General features: G+C 40.7%; 1 protein-coding gene across 1 annotated transcript in view; it reads right to left on the reverse strand.

Annotated features, from left to right (window-relative positions):
* Rrp5 (Ribosomal RNA Processing 5) overlaps positions 1-16142 on the reverse strand; it is a 385044-nt gene that overhangs the window by 182774 nt on the left and 186128 nt on the right. Inside the window, exon 12 of the mRNA XM_067156013.2 lies at positions 2469-2588. Within this exon, the coding sequence (XP_067012114.2) occupies positions 2469-2588 (120 nt within the window). The remainder of the gene's footprint in view (positions 1-2468; positions 2589-16142) is intronic.

Below are 16142 nucleotides of genomic sequence, written 5' to 3' on the forward strand. Positions count from 1 at the left end.
CCCATCTATATATCTCTCCTCGTACGTACTTTAACAAGACACAATAACATGTCAGCGTGGAAAGAAGGAGCAATAGAAAAGGAAACGCATACAAATATGAAAAAAGAAAAAAAAAAAAAAAAGAGAGATAATTTCCACATCTTTATACAGTGGCATCCTCAAACAGATAGGCTCTCCCTCATCAATCCCAATTCTTCAACGTTCATTTCTTCTCAACTCCAGACAAGGTTGTTTCTACTTCCCAGCTTCTAAAGGAGGGTGGGCATTAACACTCACAGAGCAGCCACTTTGACAGATCCTCAGTCTTGATGCAGGAAGTGTGGAATAAAAGATGGTTGGATAAACACTGTTCAAGGGAAGAGACAAATGGATAAATATGAACACAGATGGTAAAATAAAAACACAGTAGAAGTGCGATATAGCGAATAGGGCATATAACGAGAACCCAATTATAAAATCAGTTTTTGTCTGTCCCTTCAAAACTCCTATATAAAAAAACTGTGTATTATCCTTCGGTTACAGCAAAAGCCTTATCATTGACACAACCATTATTACGAGCAATTAAGCGTGCATGATTTCCGTTACTGATATGTATGCACCCAGCCAATGTATTTCATGTGATCAATCATCTTCGGTATCGTTTCCTCACTATGTCCACTAACGAGTGCTCTCGTCAACATTCGAAGGCGATGTCGGAGGCAATTAGTGCTACCCGTAGACTGTTGTCCTGTAGAGAAAATTAGAAATGAAATAGAAGAACATGTTTTCGTAACAAATGCGTAAATAATGTGATATATAGCAGTTGTTTACTCGTTAGAAATGAAGACTAAGTAAACGATCACTTCATTTTAATACCCTACACTGAAATTAAGTAAGAATGTGATACACCTCAAGATATGGCAGAGCGCATCACTGATTTCGCAGGTTAGATTATATTTTTTCGCGCCTGGTTAAATTTCGGTAAGGCTATTCTCATATAAATTTATAGCAACAAGGTTATCGCTTTTCTACCGGCGCTTGATACAGTATATGTTTCCATGGTACATACGCGGTTACGTTAGGTTAGGTGACGTTGTTTGAATAAGAAAACAAGTGTTTGCCATAAAATACAACCTTCGGTATCATTTTCTTGCTATGTGCCCTTGTGAGCTCTCTCATCAACATTCGAAGGCAATGTCGGACTTGATTACTGTTACCCATCGACTGCTGTTCTGTACAGAAAATTAGAAATGAAAGAGAACATATTTTCGTAACAAATACGTAAATAACGTGGTCAAAAGCAGTTGTTAACTCGTTAGAAATTAAAGCTAAATAAACGATCGCTTTATTTTAATACTCTATACTGAAATTCAGTAAGAATGTGATACACCCTAGGATATGGCAGAGTGCATCACTGATTTCAGAGGTTAGTTTATTTTAACTTGTGTCTGGTTAAATTTCTGAGAGGCTATTCCCATGTAAATCTATTGTGAGAATGTTATCATTCCTCTACATGCACTTGAAATTTGTTTTCATGACACACATACAGTCAGGTTAGGTGATGCTGTTTGAAGAAAAAAGCCAGGCTGAGTGACTCAGACGGTTGAGATGCTGGCCTTCTAACCCCAACTTGGCAGGTTCGATCCTGCCTCAGTTTGGTGGTATTTGAAGGTGCTCAAAATAGCGAGTAAATTTTTCGCCATTATGAATTCTCACTATAACTATTTTCACATTTTTCAGAGACACCAAGGTGCCAAAATTTAGTCCCATGGGAGTTTTCACATGCCAGTAAATCTACCAACGAAAGGCTGACATATCTGAGCATCTTCAAATACCATTGGAATAAGCCACAATCGAACCTGCCAAGTTGGGGTCAGAAGGCCAGTGCCTCAACCGTCTGAGCCACTTAGCCCAACACAGGTGATAAAAGACTAAGAAATGGTTGGAAAAGAACTGGAATTGATGAAGAGAAAGGCTACCTATTTGAAGGCAGCAGTGTATGAAAACGTTGAGATCATCCTTGTCCTTTTGTGTTCTGTTATTGTGGTTTTTTTTTTTTTTTTTGGCAAGATGCTTACATCGCACCGACATAGACAGGTCTTATGGCGACGATGGGATAGAAAAGGTCTAGGAGTGGGAAAGAAGTGTCCGTGGCCTTAATTACGGTACAGCCCCAGCATGTGCCTGGTGTGAAACTGAGAAACCACGGAAAACCATCTTCAGGGCTGCCAACAGTGGGGTTCGAACCCACTATCTCCTTAATACTGGATACTGGCCGCACTCTATCCTATTATGTAGTCTTATACATGTTCCTATCTTGGAGAATCATGTTATTTGATGATTTGACCGAAATATGATCTAATGCTAAAATATTCATTCAGAGAACCAATAAAAAACATGTTCACGAATGCTAGAAATGTGCTAAAATCAACTTAAAACATGGACAAGAAGGATAAAAATGTCAAAATCCAAACTCTAGGTTACATCACCTTGTTTCTTGTTCACTCGAGCCATTATTTCTGTGAGAAGAGTTAGCTCAAGACAATGGTTGACAACATCCAGCAGCAAAACCATTCCTTCTACTTGCTTTCCTGGCTTTATACTGAGACCTAGACAAAAGAACAATAGAAAGACAGTTTTTAAAAATACAAAAAATTAAAGAAATTTGACAAAAAACGATTACATGGACAAAAACTGGATCAAAAAACATTAAAAGAAGAACCTTTCTGTACGAGTGGGGGAGAGGGAAACAGTGTAGACCACAGAGGAAGAGCATGTAACTCGGGCAAGGATGCCAAGTAGAATAAAAAAAATGAAATATCAGTCTGAGAGAGAATAATCCAGTATGGGGGAATGACCTAGACGACGACCTCTCAAATGCCCAGAATTCTATTCGTGTGAAACTAGGCGCAGAGACCTGCACCGGCCTGACTCGAATTTCTTTGGACCAGTGTTTTGTCACGGGGCGACTCAGCTCAACTCAGCTCGGATGATGGAGTGCTGCAGAGCAAGTGAGGAGGGGGGGGGGGAGAGAGACAGGCGGTGCGAGAGAGACAGGCATAGGGAAAGAGAGAGACAGAGCTACTGTGGCTCAAAGTCGAGGAATGGGTGATCTGCACACTGGCCAACCTAGCGAAGTCGTCTTTTGCACCTTGCGCCACTCAATGCACCGGTGCATGCACCCTGAGAGGCCCTGATCTAGACTGTCCTCTCCTTTTTCTTATGGTAAACCAATTTCGTATTCTGTTAGTATGTAATGATCTCATATCTTTGTTTATTCTGCACATGCAAAAAATACATTTTACATCTGGGTGGACAGAACAGTTATTCTGCAGCTTAATACAATAATACTAACCTATAAACAATATTCATTATGATAAAGACAATACAATATAAATAATAACAATTACATTCCTAAAAATAAAATAAAAAAGGCAGAAAGACTGTGCTGAAAATCTACAATTGTCAACTCTCTCATTTTTTTCAATTCCTGCCATCAATATACCTGCTTTTTCTATGCGGCTTATCACCATGTACTTGGTCTTTTTAGTCGTCATCATTTCATGATTTAATCTAATGCGGAAGATTCGCTTGTAGTTCTCACTTGGTCCACCAATGCTTGCATATCCTTCAGCCAGGTGGCTTGCAGGACCGTGTCGTCTGTGTACCATATGTTGTTCAGGTACTCCCTCTTAATTCGGATGACCACACTTACACCAGTCAAAGATTCTGTAAATATCTCCTCAGAGTAAATACTGAACTAAGTATGGGAAAATATGCAATCTTGCCTCTGTGTCGTCGTCGTCATCATCATCATCATCATCATCATCATCATCATCATCATCATCATCATCATCATCAATGTCCCACTCCACTCGCCTGGGTGTGGTTAACAAGCCTCTTCCACTCCTATCCGTCCTTCCACTTTTCCTGCTCCATTACTTCTGCCACATCCAATACAGCTTCTCTAACGTCCTTCCAAATCTGATCCATCCACCTTCTTCTCACCCTTTCCCTTAACTTCTCTTTACAATTCTCTTCATGCTACCCGTTCCTTTCCCATTCTTCTGACATGTCTGAACCATCTCAGTCTTGCTTTCTGTATCTTCTGTATTAACGGTTCTATATTTAGCTCTACTCTGATTTTAATAATCTCTTCTTGTCTTTTTAACCGATGTTCTTTTTTTTTTTTTTGCTATTGGCTTTACGTCGCACCGACACAGACATGTCTTACGGCGACGATGGGACAAGAAAGGGCTAGGACTGGGAAGGAAACGGCCGTGGCCTTAATTAAGGTACAGCCCCAGCATTTGCCTGGTGTGAAAATGGGGAAACCACGGAAAACCGGGGCTGCTGACAGTGGGGTTCGAACCTACTATCTCCCGAATACTGGATACTGGCCACACTTAAGCGACTGCAGCTATCGAGCTCGGTAATTTCATTTCTACTGCTTGGATCTTACTATCTTGTCTCTTATTAATTACCAGCATTTCTAGACTGTATGTTACAATTGGTATGAAATACTGTTTACATAATGTTAATTTTTTTTACTTGGGTACACTGTCATCCCATAAAAGTTCTCTGACTTGATAAAATGTTGTACTTTTACTTAGTCTGTTACCCTAATTTCAGGGTTGATTTCATTATACAGATTTCACCCAGAGAACCAGTTGTGATGTAAACATAAGCACATGCTTGGGTTAACATTTATTGGTTAGTGCTGCCGCGGGACACCTACGCGGAGACATGAAACTAGTTCGTTAGCCACATCATGGCTAATGCGATCGTAGATGCAAAATGTCCGAAATATAATTCCTCAAATAATTTAAGTCAGAGAAATATACAAAAAACTATTTGTATTCAATGTTATTTAATATAAACAAGCATTTCAAATTGAAGAGCACCAGGGATGCATGAGCTCATCCTTGACCCGCCATTTTGTTAAGCTGTGAGCTTGGGAAGCAAGCAGATACAGTGAGTGAGTGAGCGAGTGAGACATTACTTGTTCTTGTGCAATGTGGATCACCGAATTGAGTTCGTTAAGCATCGCAAAGGGAAACCTTTGAAAAGTGGCGAGAAGGCAATTGCATTGAATGTGTTTCATAAATTTTGTACGAAATAACCGACTTTAGCTTTAAAGGATTTGCGAAGCTGACATCCGAGTTCACTTGTGTTTCGGAGTGGAGCATTAATATCGCGCGCAGCGTACGAATGCACCAAGGATTGTTAAGAACACCTGGGAAATCAAAGAAGCGCCGACTTGGGAGGCGTTCGTCCTTTGTCACATTCTGATTAGGTAAAGTACTGTACATTTTATTGTTTTAATATTGCCTTTTCTATGCTGTAAGTTCCTCGCTAGAATTTTATTCGATTAGAATATTAAATGTGTGAAGTTTTACTTAAATGCGCTGTTGTGATTGATTTATTACGTATTTACGTTTCGGCCATAAATTCAAATCTACCTTTCTTTTCTGATATGTTAAATATCGAGATGCCATTTATCATTCATTGCTGGTTATTTTTCGCGGACAGTGAGTATAATTTGTGCAGTAATCCGCATCACAATTGCCTGTCAACTACATGTTGACGTCAGTGGTATCCGGCAAGTCTATGTATAGCTTATCCTGATGTAATCGCCGCAATCAAGCGAAGTAACGACAGTTTCAGTACTGCCCATGTGGTTCCTGCCATGTGTCCGGGAGTAGCCCAGTGATTCTCCAATCACCATTTAGACCGCGGATGGATACATACGGATACACATTTTTCTTTGTTTACATCAGGTTTGGTTCTCTCGGTGACGGGAGAATACTTCCATTAATAATGCTACCCAGATACATAAACTGTTCTACATTCTCTAACCGTTCTCCGTCTATGTTCACTTGGCTTCTCTTTTCCACAGTGCATATGACTACAGTTTTCTTTTTACTAATTACCATTCCAAACTCGCCCTACGACAATGATGATCGGGGACCTGATGAAACCTAGTTTTAATCTGAATTATAAGTTCACAGTGGTGATACCCACAAGGGAGGAGTGGGCTGCAGATGCTGAGGCCCGTCTTGGGTCTGGGGGCTGTACATGGTACACAGATGGCTCGCGGACAGAGACGGGCACAGGCACAGGGTTCTGGAGGCCTAAGACAAGGCTCTCCCTTCCCATGGGTAAATATGCTACTGTTTTCCAGGCCGAAGTATATGGAATACTGGCCTGTGCTGTATATATATATATGGAACATGCCTGGACATAGAAGATGCATCACCATTTGCAGTGATAGCCAGGCAGTGTTAAAAGCACTATGCGCAGTTAGAACAACATCAAAAATGGTATGGGAATGCCAAAGGATGTTAGATCAGCTGTGTGAAATAAGCTCAGTTACACTATTATTTATGGGTCCCTGGGCACACAGGTATCAGTGGAAATGAAGCTGACAAACTAGCGAAACAAGGCTCAAAAGGTCCTTTCATAGGACCAGAGCCCTTCCTGGGAGTGCCACTCCGAAGCGTGAAACTGGTAATATCCCAGTGGACAAACCAGTCTCACTTAGCCATTTGGAAGAGGTTAACTATAGCAAGGCAGGCACGTGAACTTATCAAAGGGCTTAGCCAAAGTTATAAAAAGGTCCTGATAAATTTGAATAGGACCAGAATGCGAATGGTAGTTGGACTGTTGACAGGCCACAATACCTTACAGAGACACCTACACATCATGAAAATCAGTCAGGATCCGATGTGTAGAAGATGCGGTAGGGAGGAAGAGACCTCTGCGCATGTGTTGTGTCAGTGCGAGGCTCTTGCAAGCACTAGAAATCAATATCTTGGCTCACATTTCGTGAGCCTGGAAGACATCAGGAATGCCAACATCTGGACACTGGTATCCTTTATAGGAGTACTAGGGCTGGACTAGGCAAACCCGTTTAAGAGACACAAAGGGTCTTCACAGACCTACAGACCTGCAAAAGCAGGGCTCACCCATTCTTTATCTATCTATCTATCTATCTATCTATCTATCTATCTATCTATCTATCTATCTATCTATCTATCTATCATTCCAAACTCCTTCATATTTTCATTCCAAATGTCCAGTCTCCTTTGTACATCCTTTTCTCCCTTTCCCCCAATCACCACATCATCTGCAAATACCAAAGCATTCACTTCATAACTACTGATACTCTGTTTTACATGTTATATGATTCCATCCATCAATGTTATAAACAATAATGGCAACAGTGCACATCCTTGCTTGAGACCTTATTTTTTGTATAAAATGTTTTAGTCACCACTCCCCACTTGTACACTGCTTTTACTCTCATGATACAACATTTTATCTTGTTAATTAATGATTTTGGTACATTCCTTTTCTCTTAACTGTATCATAAGCTTTTTCCAAATCCAAAAATATGAAGATGAATTTCTTGTTCCTTTCCAGACGTTTTTCCATTATCGTAAATATCAAGTCCATTGTTGATCTATTTGGTCTAAAGCCTTATTGTTCTTCCTCTAACTGTGTTTCTATTATATCCCTCAGTCTTTTGACTATGACTTTCTCCATTATTTTTAGCCCATGCGATAATAGGGTTATACCTCTATAATTTTCACATTTCATCCTATTTCCTTTTTTGAACAGTGGTACAATGCTTCCTTGTTGCCAATCTTCAGGTATCCTTTCATCCATCCATATGGCAGTAAGGGCTCCGTATAGCCACTATAGTCCAATGCTTCCCATTGCCTTAATCGAATCAGCATTGAATTTATCTTTTTCACTTGCTTTACCTTTGGTCATTGCTTTCACTGCTCTTTCAAGTTCCAACAATGTTATCGGGTTCTCTTCTTTTTCTCCGTCTATAATTTCCATGTTCTAATCTCCTTCTTCCTCCAAGCAGTCATCCTCATTATAAAGTTTTTCTAAATACTTAGCCATCACCTTCTGAAGACCCTTTTCGTCATGTACTATGGATCCATCTTCTCTCTCTAATGCCTTAATTTTTTCTTGATTTATTCTTTTTGATTTTATTACTCTGTGTAATAGTTTCTGATTTCCTTGACTATCTTGCTCAATTTTGTTGATAAACTCTCCCCAACTTTTCTCCTTTTCTTCCTTGATACTCCCCTTTACTTGTAGTTTCAATCTTTTGTATTCCACATGCAACCTTTCTATCTTATTCTCATCGCTCTGATACGGTTTTTGCTTTTCCTTATCCATTTCTTTCTTCACCTTGTTCCTTTCTTTTATTTCATTTTTTATTTTGTCTGTCCACCACCATGTCTCCTTTCCCTTAACCTTTGCTTTTGTTTTCCTGCATACCTCAATTGCTGCTTCCACAAATGTTTGTCTTAAATTGTCCCACTCTTCTTCTCCACTCTGTATTTCCGAGTTAGGCAATTTCCTTTTTATACAATCTTGGAATGCCATTCTTTTATCCTCCTCCTCCAATTCCCAAATCCTGATGTCTGGTTTCTTCTTCAATACAATTTTAGGGAGTTTTACTTGTTTTAATTCCACAACTAATAATCTATGATCACCTTCCATACTTTCACTGGAGATTATCTTCGTATTCATGACGTATCTTCCCCATTCTCGGTGTGCGTATTTCTACTAATTCTGTCACCTGTTTTTTGACTCGGACTTGTGCAACCTGGTATCACTGGAGACTGGTAATAAGTTGGATGTCTTTTTCATCCACATCTACTCTACAAAGGGCCTGGATAATCTTCTAGTGCTGACAGCAATCAAATGCCTTTGTGATGATGAAACACAAGAACACATCACAGCTCATGGGGCTCACAATAGGGCCTGTTCCCCTTCCACTACTGAACTTCATATTCAAATCAGACCAGGCTTACCTTCAATTTTACTGTTGGCAGGATTGACATCTCCATCCATCAGCTTGTATAATATTTTTTCCCAGTCATTCAAATTTATGGGCTTGCTTCCAGTTTCCTTCCAGTCTGCCTTCTTTTGCAGTCAAATTTCCATATTGGACAGATTTGCAATTGATTACGAGTCTGTTACAGAGATGCCAAACAACTTCTCACAATTCTCTCTACTGCATGCAGATAGAGAAGATTCCTTCTGGTAGCATGGGTAGATTCCTAGCCTTTTTCTTAAATGATTGCAAAGAAATTTGAAATTTATTGAACATCTCTCTTGGTAAGTTATTCCAATCCCGAACTCCCCTTCTTGATGATGATGATGATGATGATGCTTGTTTAAAGGGGCCTAACATCAAGGTCATCGGCCCCTAATGATACGAAATGAAATAACAAAAAATTCAAATTCATCCACTGACCAAAATAAAACAAAAAATGTCATGAAGAATGAATGGGTGGACATGAACCCTAGAAGAAGAAGAAGAAAAAAAGTGAATCAGACACAAAAAAACAAAAACAAAAATCGTGAATAATAGTATTACTGACCAAGGGACCACTTACAAAGCACAATGATGCTGGATGTCTATAGGGGTGCAAAATCCACGACTGCAGCACCACAGAATGGTACATGTCGCGAGTAAAGTAGAACCATGGTATTTGTCATGTTGGGGTACTAATCAAAAGTAGAGAAGACTCACGGTGTTCCACACAAGATGGTACTACTCACAAGTATTGCACTTCGTACACTGAACGCAGACCTATGGTTTTTCTCACACAATGGCACCACTCAGAGCCAACGCAAACCGAGGAGTTTCCTCACCTAGGTGTACTAGTCACGGGTGCCGGTCCCACGGGCTCCGTGGTGTTCCGCACATAGTGGGTACTAATCACAGGCAACGCAGACCAATGGTGTCGCTCATATAGTGGTACAACTCACAGGCTACGCCCAGACCCATGGTGTTGCTCACATGGGTACGACGCAACTTCCAAGTACAGGCAACCCATGGTGTCCCCGCATGATGGTACGAATCCAAAGTAGTTTCATGGTTCTAATTCAATCATCCCTTGGTCGCCCCTTGTAGCCGCCTCTTACGACAGGCAAACTCCCCTTCTTATAAACGACTATTTGCCACAGTTTGTCCTCTTGAATTCCCCTGCACAGAGGAATCAGCATAGATTTCTCCTTGTCTTTGAAACAAGCTGCATTTTTTTTTTGCACGAGATTAAGTTTATCAGTGAGTTATTCAAGTGCATTACTTGAATAGTGTAAACGCACCTTGTTGGATACATTTTGAAACTAGTTATTTTGTGACGCGAAAAGGATTCGCATTTCAGAATTACAAGTTGGCGGTTAATTCGTAATCACGTAATTCAAAGTCCGATTTTTGCGTCCCAACGACTTTGAATTAACAAGGTTTTACTGTATTCTATGATTAAGGGTTATAAATTTCATGTTGTTGGTCCGTATTGAACTGAGAATAACATATGAGTAACAACACAGTAAAGGTTTCCACCTATTCAATACAAAATACACTGACTGACAGAGCAAATGCAACACCAAGAAGGAGTGGTCAGAACTTTATGCCAATTGCAGGGTAGACTGACGTCACTGAGGTATGCTCATGATGTGAAATGCGCCGCTGTGCTGCGCACGTAGCGAACGATAAATGGGACACGGCGTTGGCGAATGGCCCAATTCGTACCGTGATTTCTCAGCCGACAGTCATTGTAGAACGTGTTGTCGTGTGCCACAGGACACGTGTATAGCTAAGAAGGCCAGGCCGCCGTCAACGGAGGCATTTCCAGCAGACAGACGACTTTACGAGGGGTATGGTGATCGGGCTCAGAAGGGCAGGTTGGTCGCTTCGTCAAATCGCAGCCGATACCCATAGGGATGTGTCCACGGTGCAGCGCCTGTGGCGAATGTGGTTGGCGCAGGGACATGTGGCACGTGCGAGGGGTCCAGTCGAAGCCCGAGTGACGTCAGCACGCGAGAATCGGCGCATCCGCCGCCAAGCGGTGGCAGCCCCGCACGCCACGTCAACCGCCATTCTTCAGCATGTGCAAGACACCCTGGCTGTTCCAATATCGACCAGAACAATTTCCAGTCGATTGGTTGACGGAGGCCTGCACTCCCGGCGTCCACTCAGAAGACTACCATTGACTCCACAGCATAGACGTGCACGCCTGGCATGGTGCCGGGCTAGAGCGACTTGGATGAGGGAATGGCGGAACGTCGTGTTCTCCGATGAGTCACGCTTCTGTTCTGTCAGTGATAGTCACCGCAGACGAGTGTGGCGTCGGCGTGGAGAAAGGTCAAATCCGGCAGTAACTGTGGAGCGCCCTACCGCTAGACAACGCGGCATCATGGTTTGGGGCGCTATTGCGTATGATTCCACGTCACCTCTAGTGCGTATTCAAGGCACGTTAAATGCCCACCGCTACGTGCAGCATGTGCTGCGGCCGGTGGCACTCCCGTATCTTCAGGGGCTGCCCAATGCTCTGTTTCAGCAGAATAATGCCCGCCCACACACTGCTCGCATCTCCCAACAGGCTCTACAAGGTGTACAGATGCTTCCGTGGCCAGCGTACTCTCCGGATCTCTCACCAATCGAACACGTGTGGGATCTCATTGGACGCCGTTTGCAAACTCTGCCCCAGCCTCGTACGGACGACCAACTGTGGCAAATGGTTGACAGAGAATGGAGAACCATCCCTCAGGACACCATCCGCACTCTTATTGACTCTGTACCTCGACGTGTTTCTGCGTGCATCGCCGCTCGCGGTGGTCCTACATCCTACTGAGTCCATGCCGTGCGCATTGTGTAACCTGCATATCGGTTTGAAATAAACATCAATTATTCATCCATGCCGTCTCTGTTTTTTCCCCAACTTTCATCCCTTTCGAACCACTCCTTCTTGGTGTTGCATTTGCTCTGTCAGTCAGTGTATATTCGCAATATTTTAAAATTACATGGAACTAGTTTCGACCCATCTAGGGGTCATCATCAGCCACATCAAAGCAAAGATCACTCTTGACGAAATCCTAAGAACATGTTAATTTTAACAGTAAGATTATTATGGAATAACAAGTGAATGTGGTAAATGAAAAAAGATGTTAGTATGGGACAGGTGAGTAATAGCTAATAAATATACAAGGAATATACATAAGAGGTTTGGAACAAAGTATAAAAGTGTTGTAAAAATTATATAATCATGGAAAACAGTAAGTCCTTATAATGAAGAATGCAATGTGAAATGACACACATAAAATTATATATAGCTTAGGAAGAGTGGAGGTGGTTTAAGAGGGGAAGAGGGCTTAAGGTGGGGTTGAAGCGTGCGGGAGAAAGGGTAATTGTCTCGGAAAAGTACCTTTGATTAAAGTTAGGGTTGAGTTTTGGTTGGCTGCATTATTGTTTCTGAGGAAAGTGATAAATAGATCGAAGAGTATGTTGGGTTTCTCTGAGATTTCATTGTGACTGGCATTAAAGTATTGGTCTAGGTGTATGTAGTAATTTTCCATTATGTCGAGTAAAGGGCCCTTGTTTGCTAATACGAGGATGTCCATGTCTTGTTCGATATTGGTGAAATTATGGTTATAATCTTGCATGTGTTGGCCGATGGCTGAAAACTTGTTGTATTTTATTGCGTTAGTGTGCTCGTGGTATCTGATATTGAAGTTTCTACCGGTTTGCCCGATGTAGGTTTTTCCACAGGTGTTACATTTGATCTTATAAACTCCTGATTTTAAAAAACTGCTGGTCCTGTTGATGTGTGAAGTATTGTGTAAAACGTTCATGTTCTTATAGTTGGTTTTGAAGGCTATTTTAACGCCTTGTTTCTTAAAGATATTGGTTAATTTGTAGATATCATTGTTGAACGTGAAGGTGGAAAATGTTAGAGGTTTAGTTGTTTCTTTTTTGAGGGTAGTTTTTGGGCGAAATTTATGTTTATTGATTATCCTTTCTATAAAATGGTTGCTGAAGCCGTTGAATTTTGCGATTCCGCGGATTGTGTTGAGTTTGTTCTTTAGATCTTTCTTGGACATAGGTATGCTGAAGGCTCGGTGAACTAGGCTGTTGTATGTGGCTCGTTTGTGGGACTGGGGGTGCACTGAATCTTGGCGAATGGTGGAGGCTGTTTGAGTGGGTTTTCTGAATATTTTATAACTGAAAGAATCTGAGTTTCTAGTGATGGTTAAATCTAGAAAGTTGATTTTTAGATTTGATTTGGATTCTAGTGTGAATTTGATATGAGGATCAATATTGTTGAGTCTTAAGAGGGTGGTGGATGCATTAATTGTTCTCATTCATGATTACAAAGACATCGTCAACATATCTGGCCCAAAAGAGAATGTTTTCAAATTTATTGTCAATTTTGGTGTATTCGAGGAAATCCAGGTATATTTCTGCTAAGATACCTGAGGCCGGTGACCCCATTGCCAAACACGCCCTTAAGTGAAAGTGAACACTCAACTTTATCCAAAGGACCAAAACACAACTGGCCAAACTTGAACAGCCTCAACATAGCCGCTACTATGATCACAGCATCAGAGCTAGCAATTAGCAAAATGCCGGAAGATACGGAAAATGAGGTTAGAATCGATGTTAAAAGGAAACTGACTGATATCCTCCACAATTTAACCAACCCCGCAAATAACCTCATTAATAGAGAAAAAATAGCTGAACAAAAGCGCATATACGCCCTCAAGAAGAAAATTAAAGACAACGAACTCATCGTAACCAAAGCTGACAAAGGCAATGCAACAGTTATCATGGATAAAAAAGTATACATTGAAAAAACAAAAAACTTTTCCACAGACAGCTCATTTTCCATAATCAAAAAAGACCACAGCCAAAAAATTCTAAAACTACTTAAACTCTTAAGACGATGTCACCCCATGTGCGGTGACGGAGCCTTATACAAAATATATTATGTCACCCCTCATGGGGTGACAAGGCAGTGTGTCCAGGCCTTTCAACTTTAGGCTGTCGCACGAAACTAGCGCTACCATTCGCTGTTGTATTGCATTGCTTGTTCACGAAAGGTGTTCATAGAGTGCAGCGCAGTGCCCATTCCTTTCTCAGCACGCTGGGCATTGCGCAACAAACAGTGGAATTTCTCTGATATTTGTCACCCCATATGGGGTGACATACGCAACCATCAGAATTCAATTTATAATGGCAAGGAAAATGATGTGGATTGGAGTCTATTATTGCTTTATTCTTACATACTGGTTGAGATTTAGCACTCAGATGAAATTGTAAACCGGGGCTACGTGTGAATAAAAAGAATGTTTCTGCAAACCTGGGAATATTCCCCAGTAATTGTCACTGGCTGATGATTTGGTTGAATCATTGCCCGATGCAGCACCGGAATCTTTGCTAGTGTCCTCGCTACACAAACTACTGTTGAATTCTGACTCGGAAAAGATGGCATCACATTGCAAATCCTAAATGTCAACATCTCTTGATTCAACACTCGAACCCTTTTCAGGTTGTTCTTCTATCTCTCTATCGGTAATCATGGCTTACTCAACACAGAAACACATAACATCAATTAATTTCTTGTCATAAAACTGTAAATTACAAGGAACTCGTTGAAAGGCGCGTAAATCAACAGCTCACAGTACAGCGCACAGTGTTCCACAACAACAAAGGTAAAAAGGCCGTCACCCCTGTAGGGGTGACATGCGCTTTCTCTGTTGCATAGTCAACCTAATAACCATATGTCACCCCAATGGGGGGACACAAAAATAGTAACTTTGAACATAAAATATGTCTTTGCTTATCATCTACGAATGAAATTACGAACATCCGTAGCCCACAACAACCTGAAAAATGTATACGGTATTTCAGCAGTTTACCGCGGAAAAAGCAAATGTACACGTCGACGCTAAAGTGTTAAAAACACTTCATTTTTATTTACCGAACAGGAAAAATCCAAACTCATACAAATGAACCCAAGACTCCCCACTGCTAAAGCTCTTCCCAAAATACACAAAGCCGGAGTTCCCATCTGCCCAATTATCAACTATAGACCAAGCCCCTTATACAAAATATCACAGTTCATCCAATGTTTCTTAAGAAAAAATTATCAATTTGTATCCAGAAAGTCTATTAAAAACACATCAGAGCTAGTAGAAAAACTTAACAAGTTCAATTTGCAACCTGATCACTCTATCCACTCTTTTGATATTGTAAACATGTTCCCAAGCATACAAGTATCAAAATTAATTCCGATAATTATAAACAATTTAATCAAAAACAGCCACTTAAGCAAACTAGAGATACAAGACTTTATCACAGTATTGAAACTAATCCTCAATAATAACTTTTTCACTTTAGACAATGTCATATATCAACAAGATGGTTTGGCAATGGGGTCACCGGCCTCAGGTATCTTAGCTGAAATATACCTGGATTTCCTCGTATACACCAAAATTGACAATGAATTTGAAAACATTCTCTTTTGGGCCAGATATGTTGACGATGTCTTTGTAATCATGAATGAGAACAATTAATGCATCCACCACCCTCTTAAGACTCAACAATATTGATCCTCATATCAAATTCACACTAGAATCCAAATCAAATCTAAAAATCAACTTTCTAGATTTAACCATCACTAGAAACTCAGATTCTTTCAGTTATAAAATATTCAGAAAACCCACTCAAACAGCCTCCACCATTCGCCAAGATTCAGTGCACCCCCAGTCCCACAAACGAGCCACATACAACAGCCTAGTTCACCGAGCCTTCAGCATACCTATGTCCAAGAAAGATCTAAAGAACGAACTCAACACAATCCGCGGAATCGCAAAATTCAACGGCTTCAGCAACCATTTTATAGAAAGAATAATCAATAAACATAAATTTCGCCCAAAAACTACCCTCAGAAAAGAAACAACTAAACCTCTAACATTTTCCACCTTCACGTTCAACAATGATATCTACAAGTTAACCAATATCTTTAAGAAACAAGGCGTTAAAATAGCCTTCAAAACCAACTATAAGAACATGAACATTTTACACAATACTTCACACATCAACAGGACCAGCAGTTTTTTAAAATCAGGAGTTTATAAGATCAAATGTAACACCTGTGGAAAAACCTACATCGGGCAAACCGGTAGAAACTTCAATATCAGATACCACGAGCACACTAACGCAATAAAATACAACAAGTTTTCAGCCATCGGCCAACACATGCAAGATTATAACCATAATTTCACCAATATCGAACAAGACATGGACATCCTCGTATTAGCAAACAAGGGCCCTTTACTCGACA

The sequence above is a fragment of the Anabrus simplex genome, chromosome 1 (assembly GCF_040414725.1).
Source record: "Anabrus simplex isolate iqAnaSimp1 chromosome 1, ASM4041472v1, whole genome shotgun sequence".
Classification (NCBI taxonomy): Eukaryota; Metazoa; Arthropoda; class Insecta; order Orthoptera; family Tettigoniidae; genus Anabrus; species Anabrus simplex.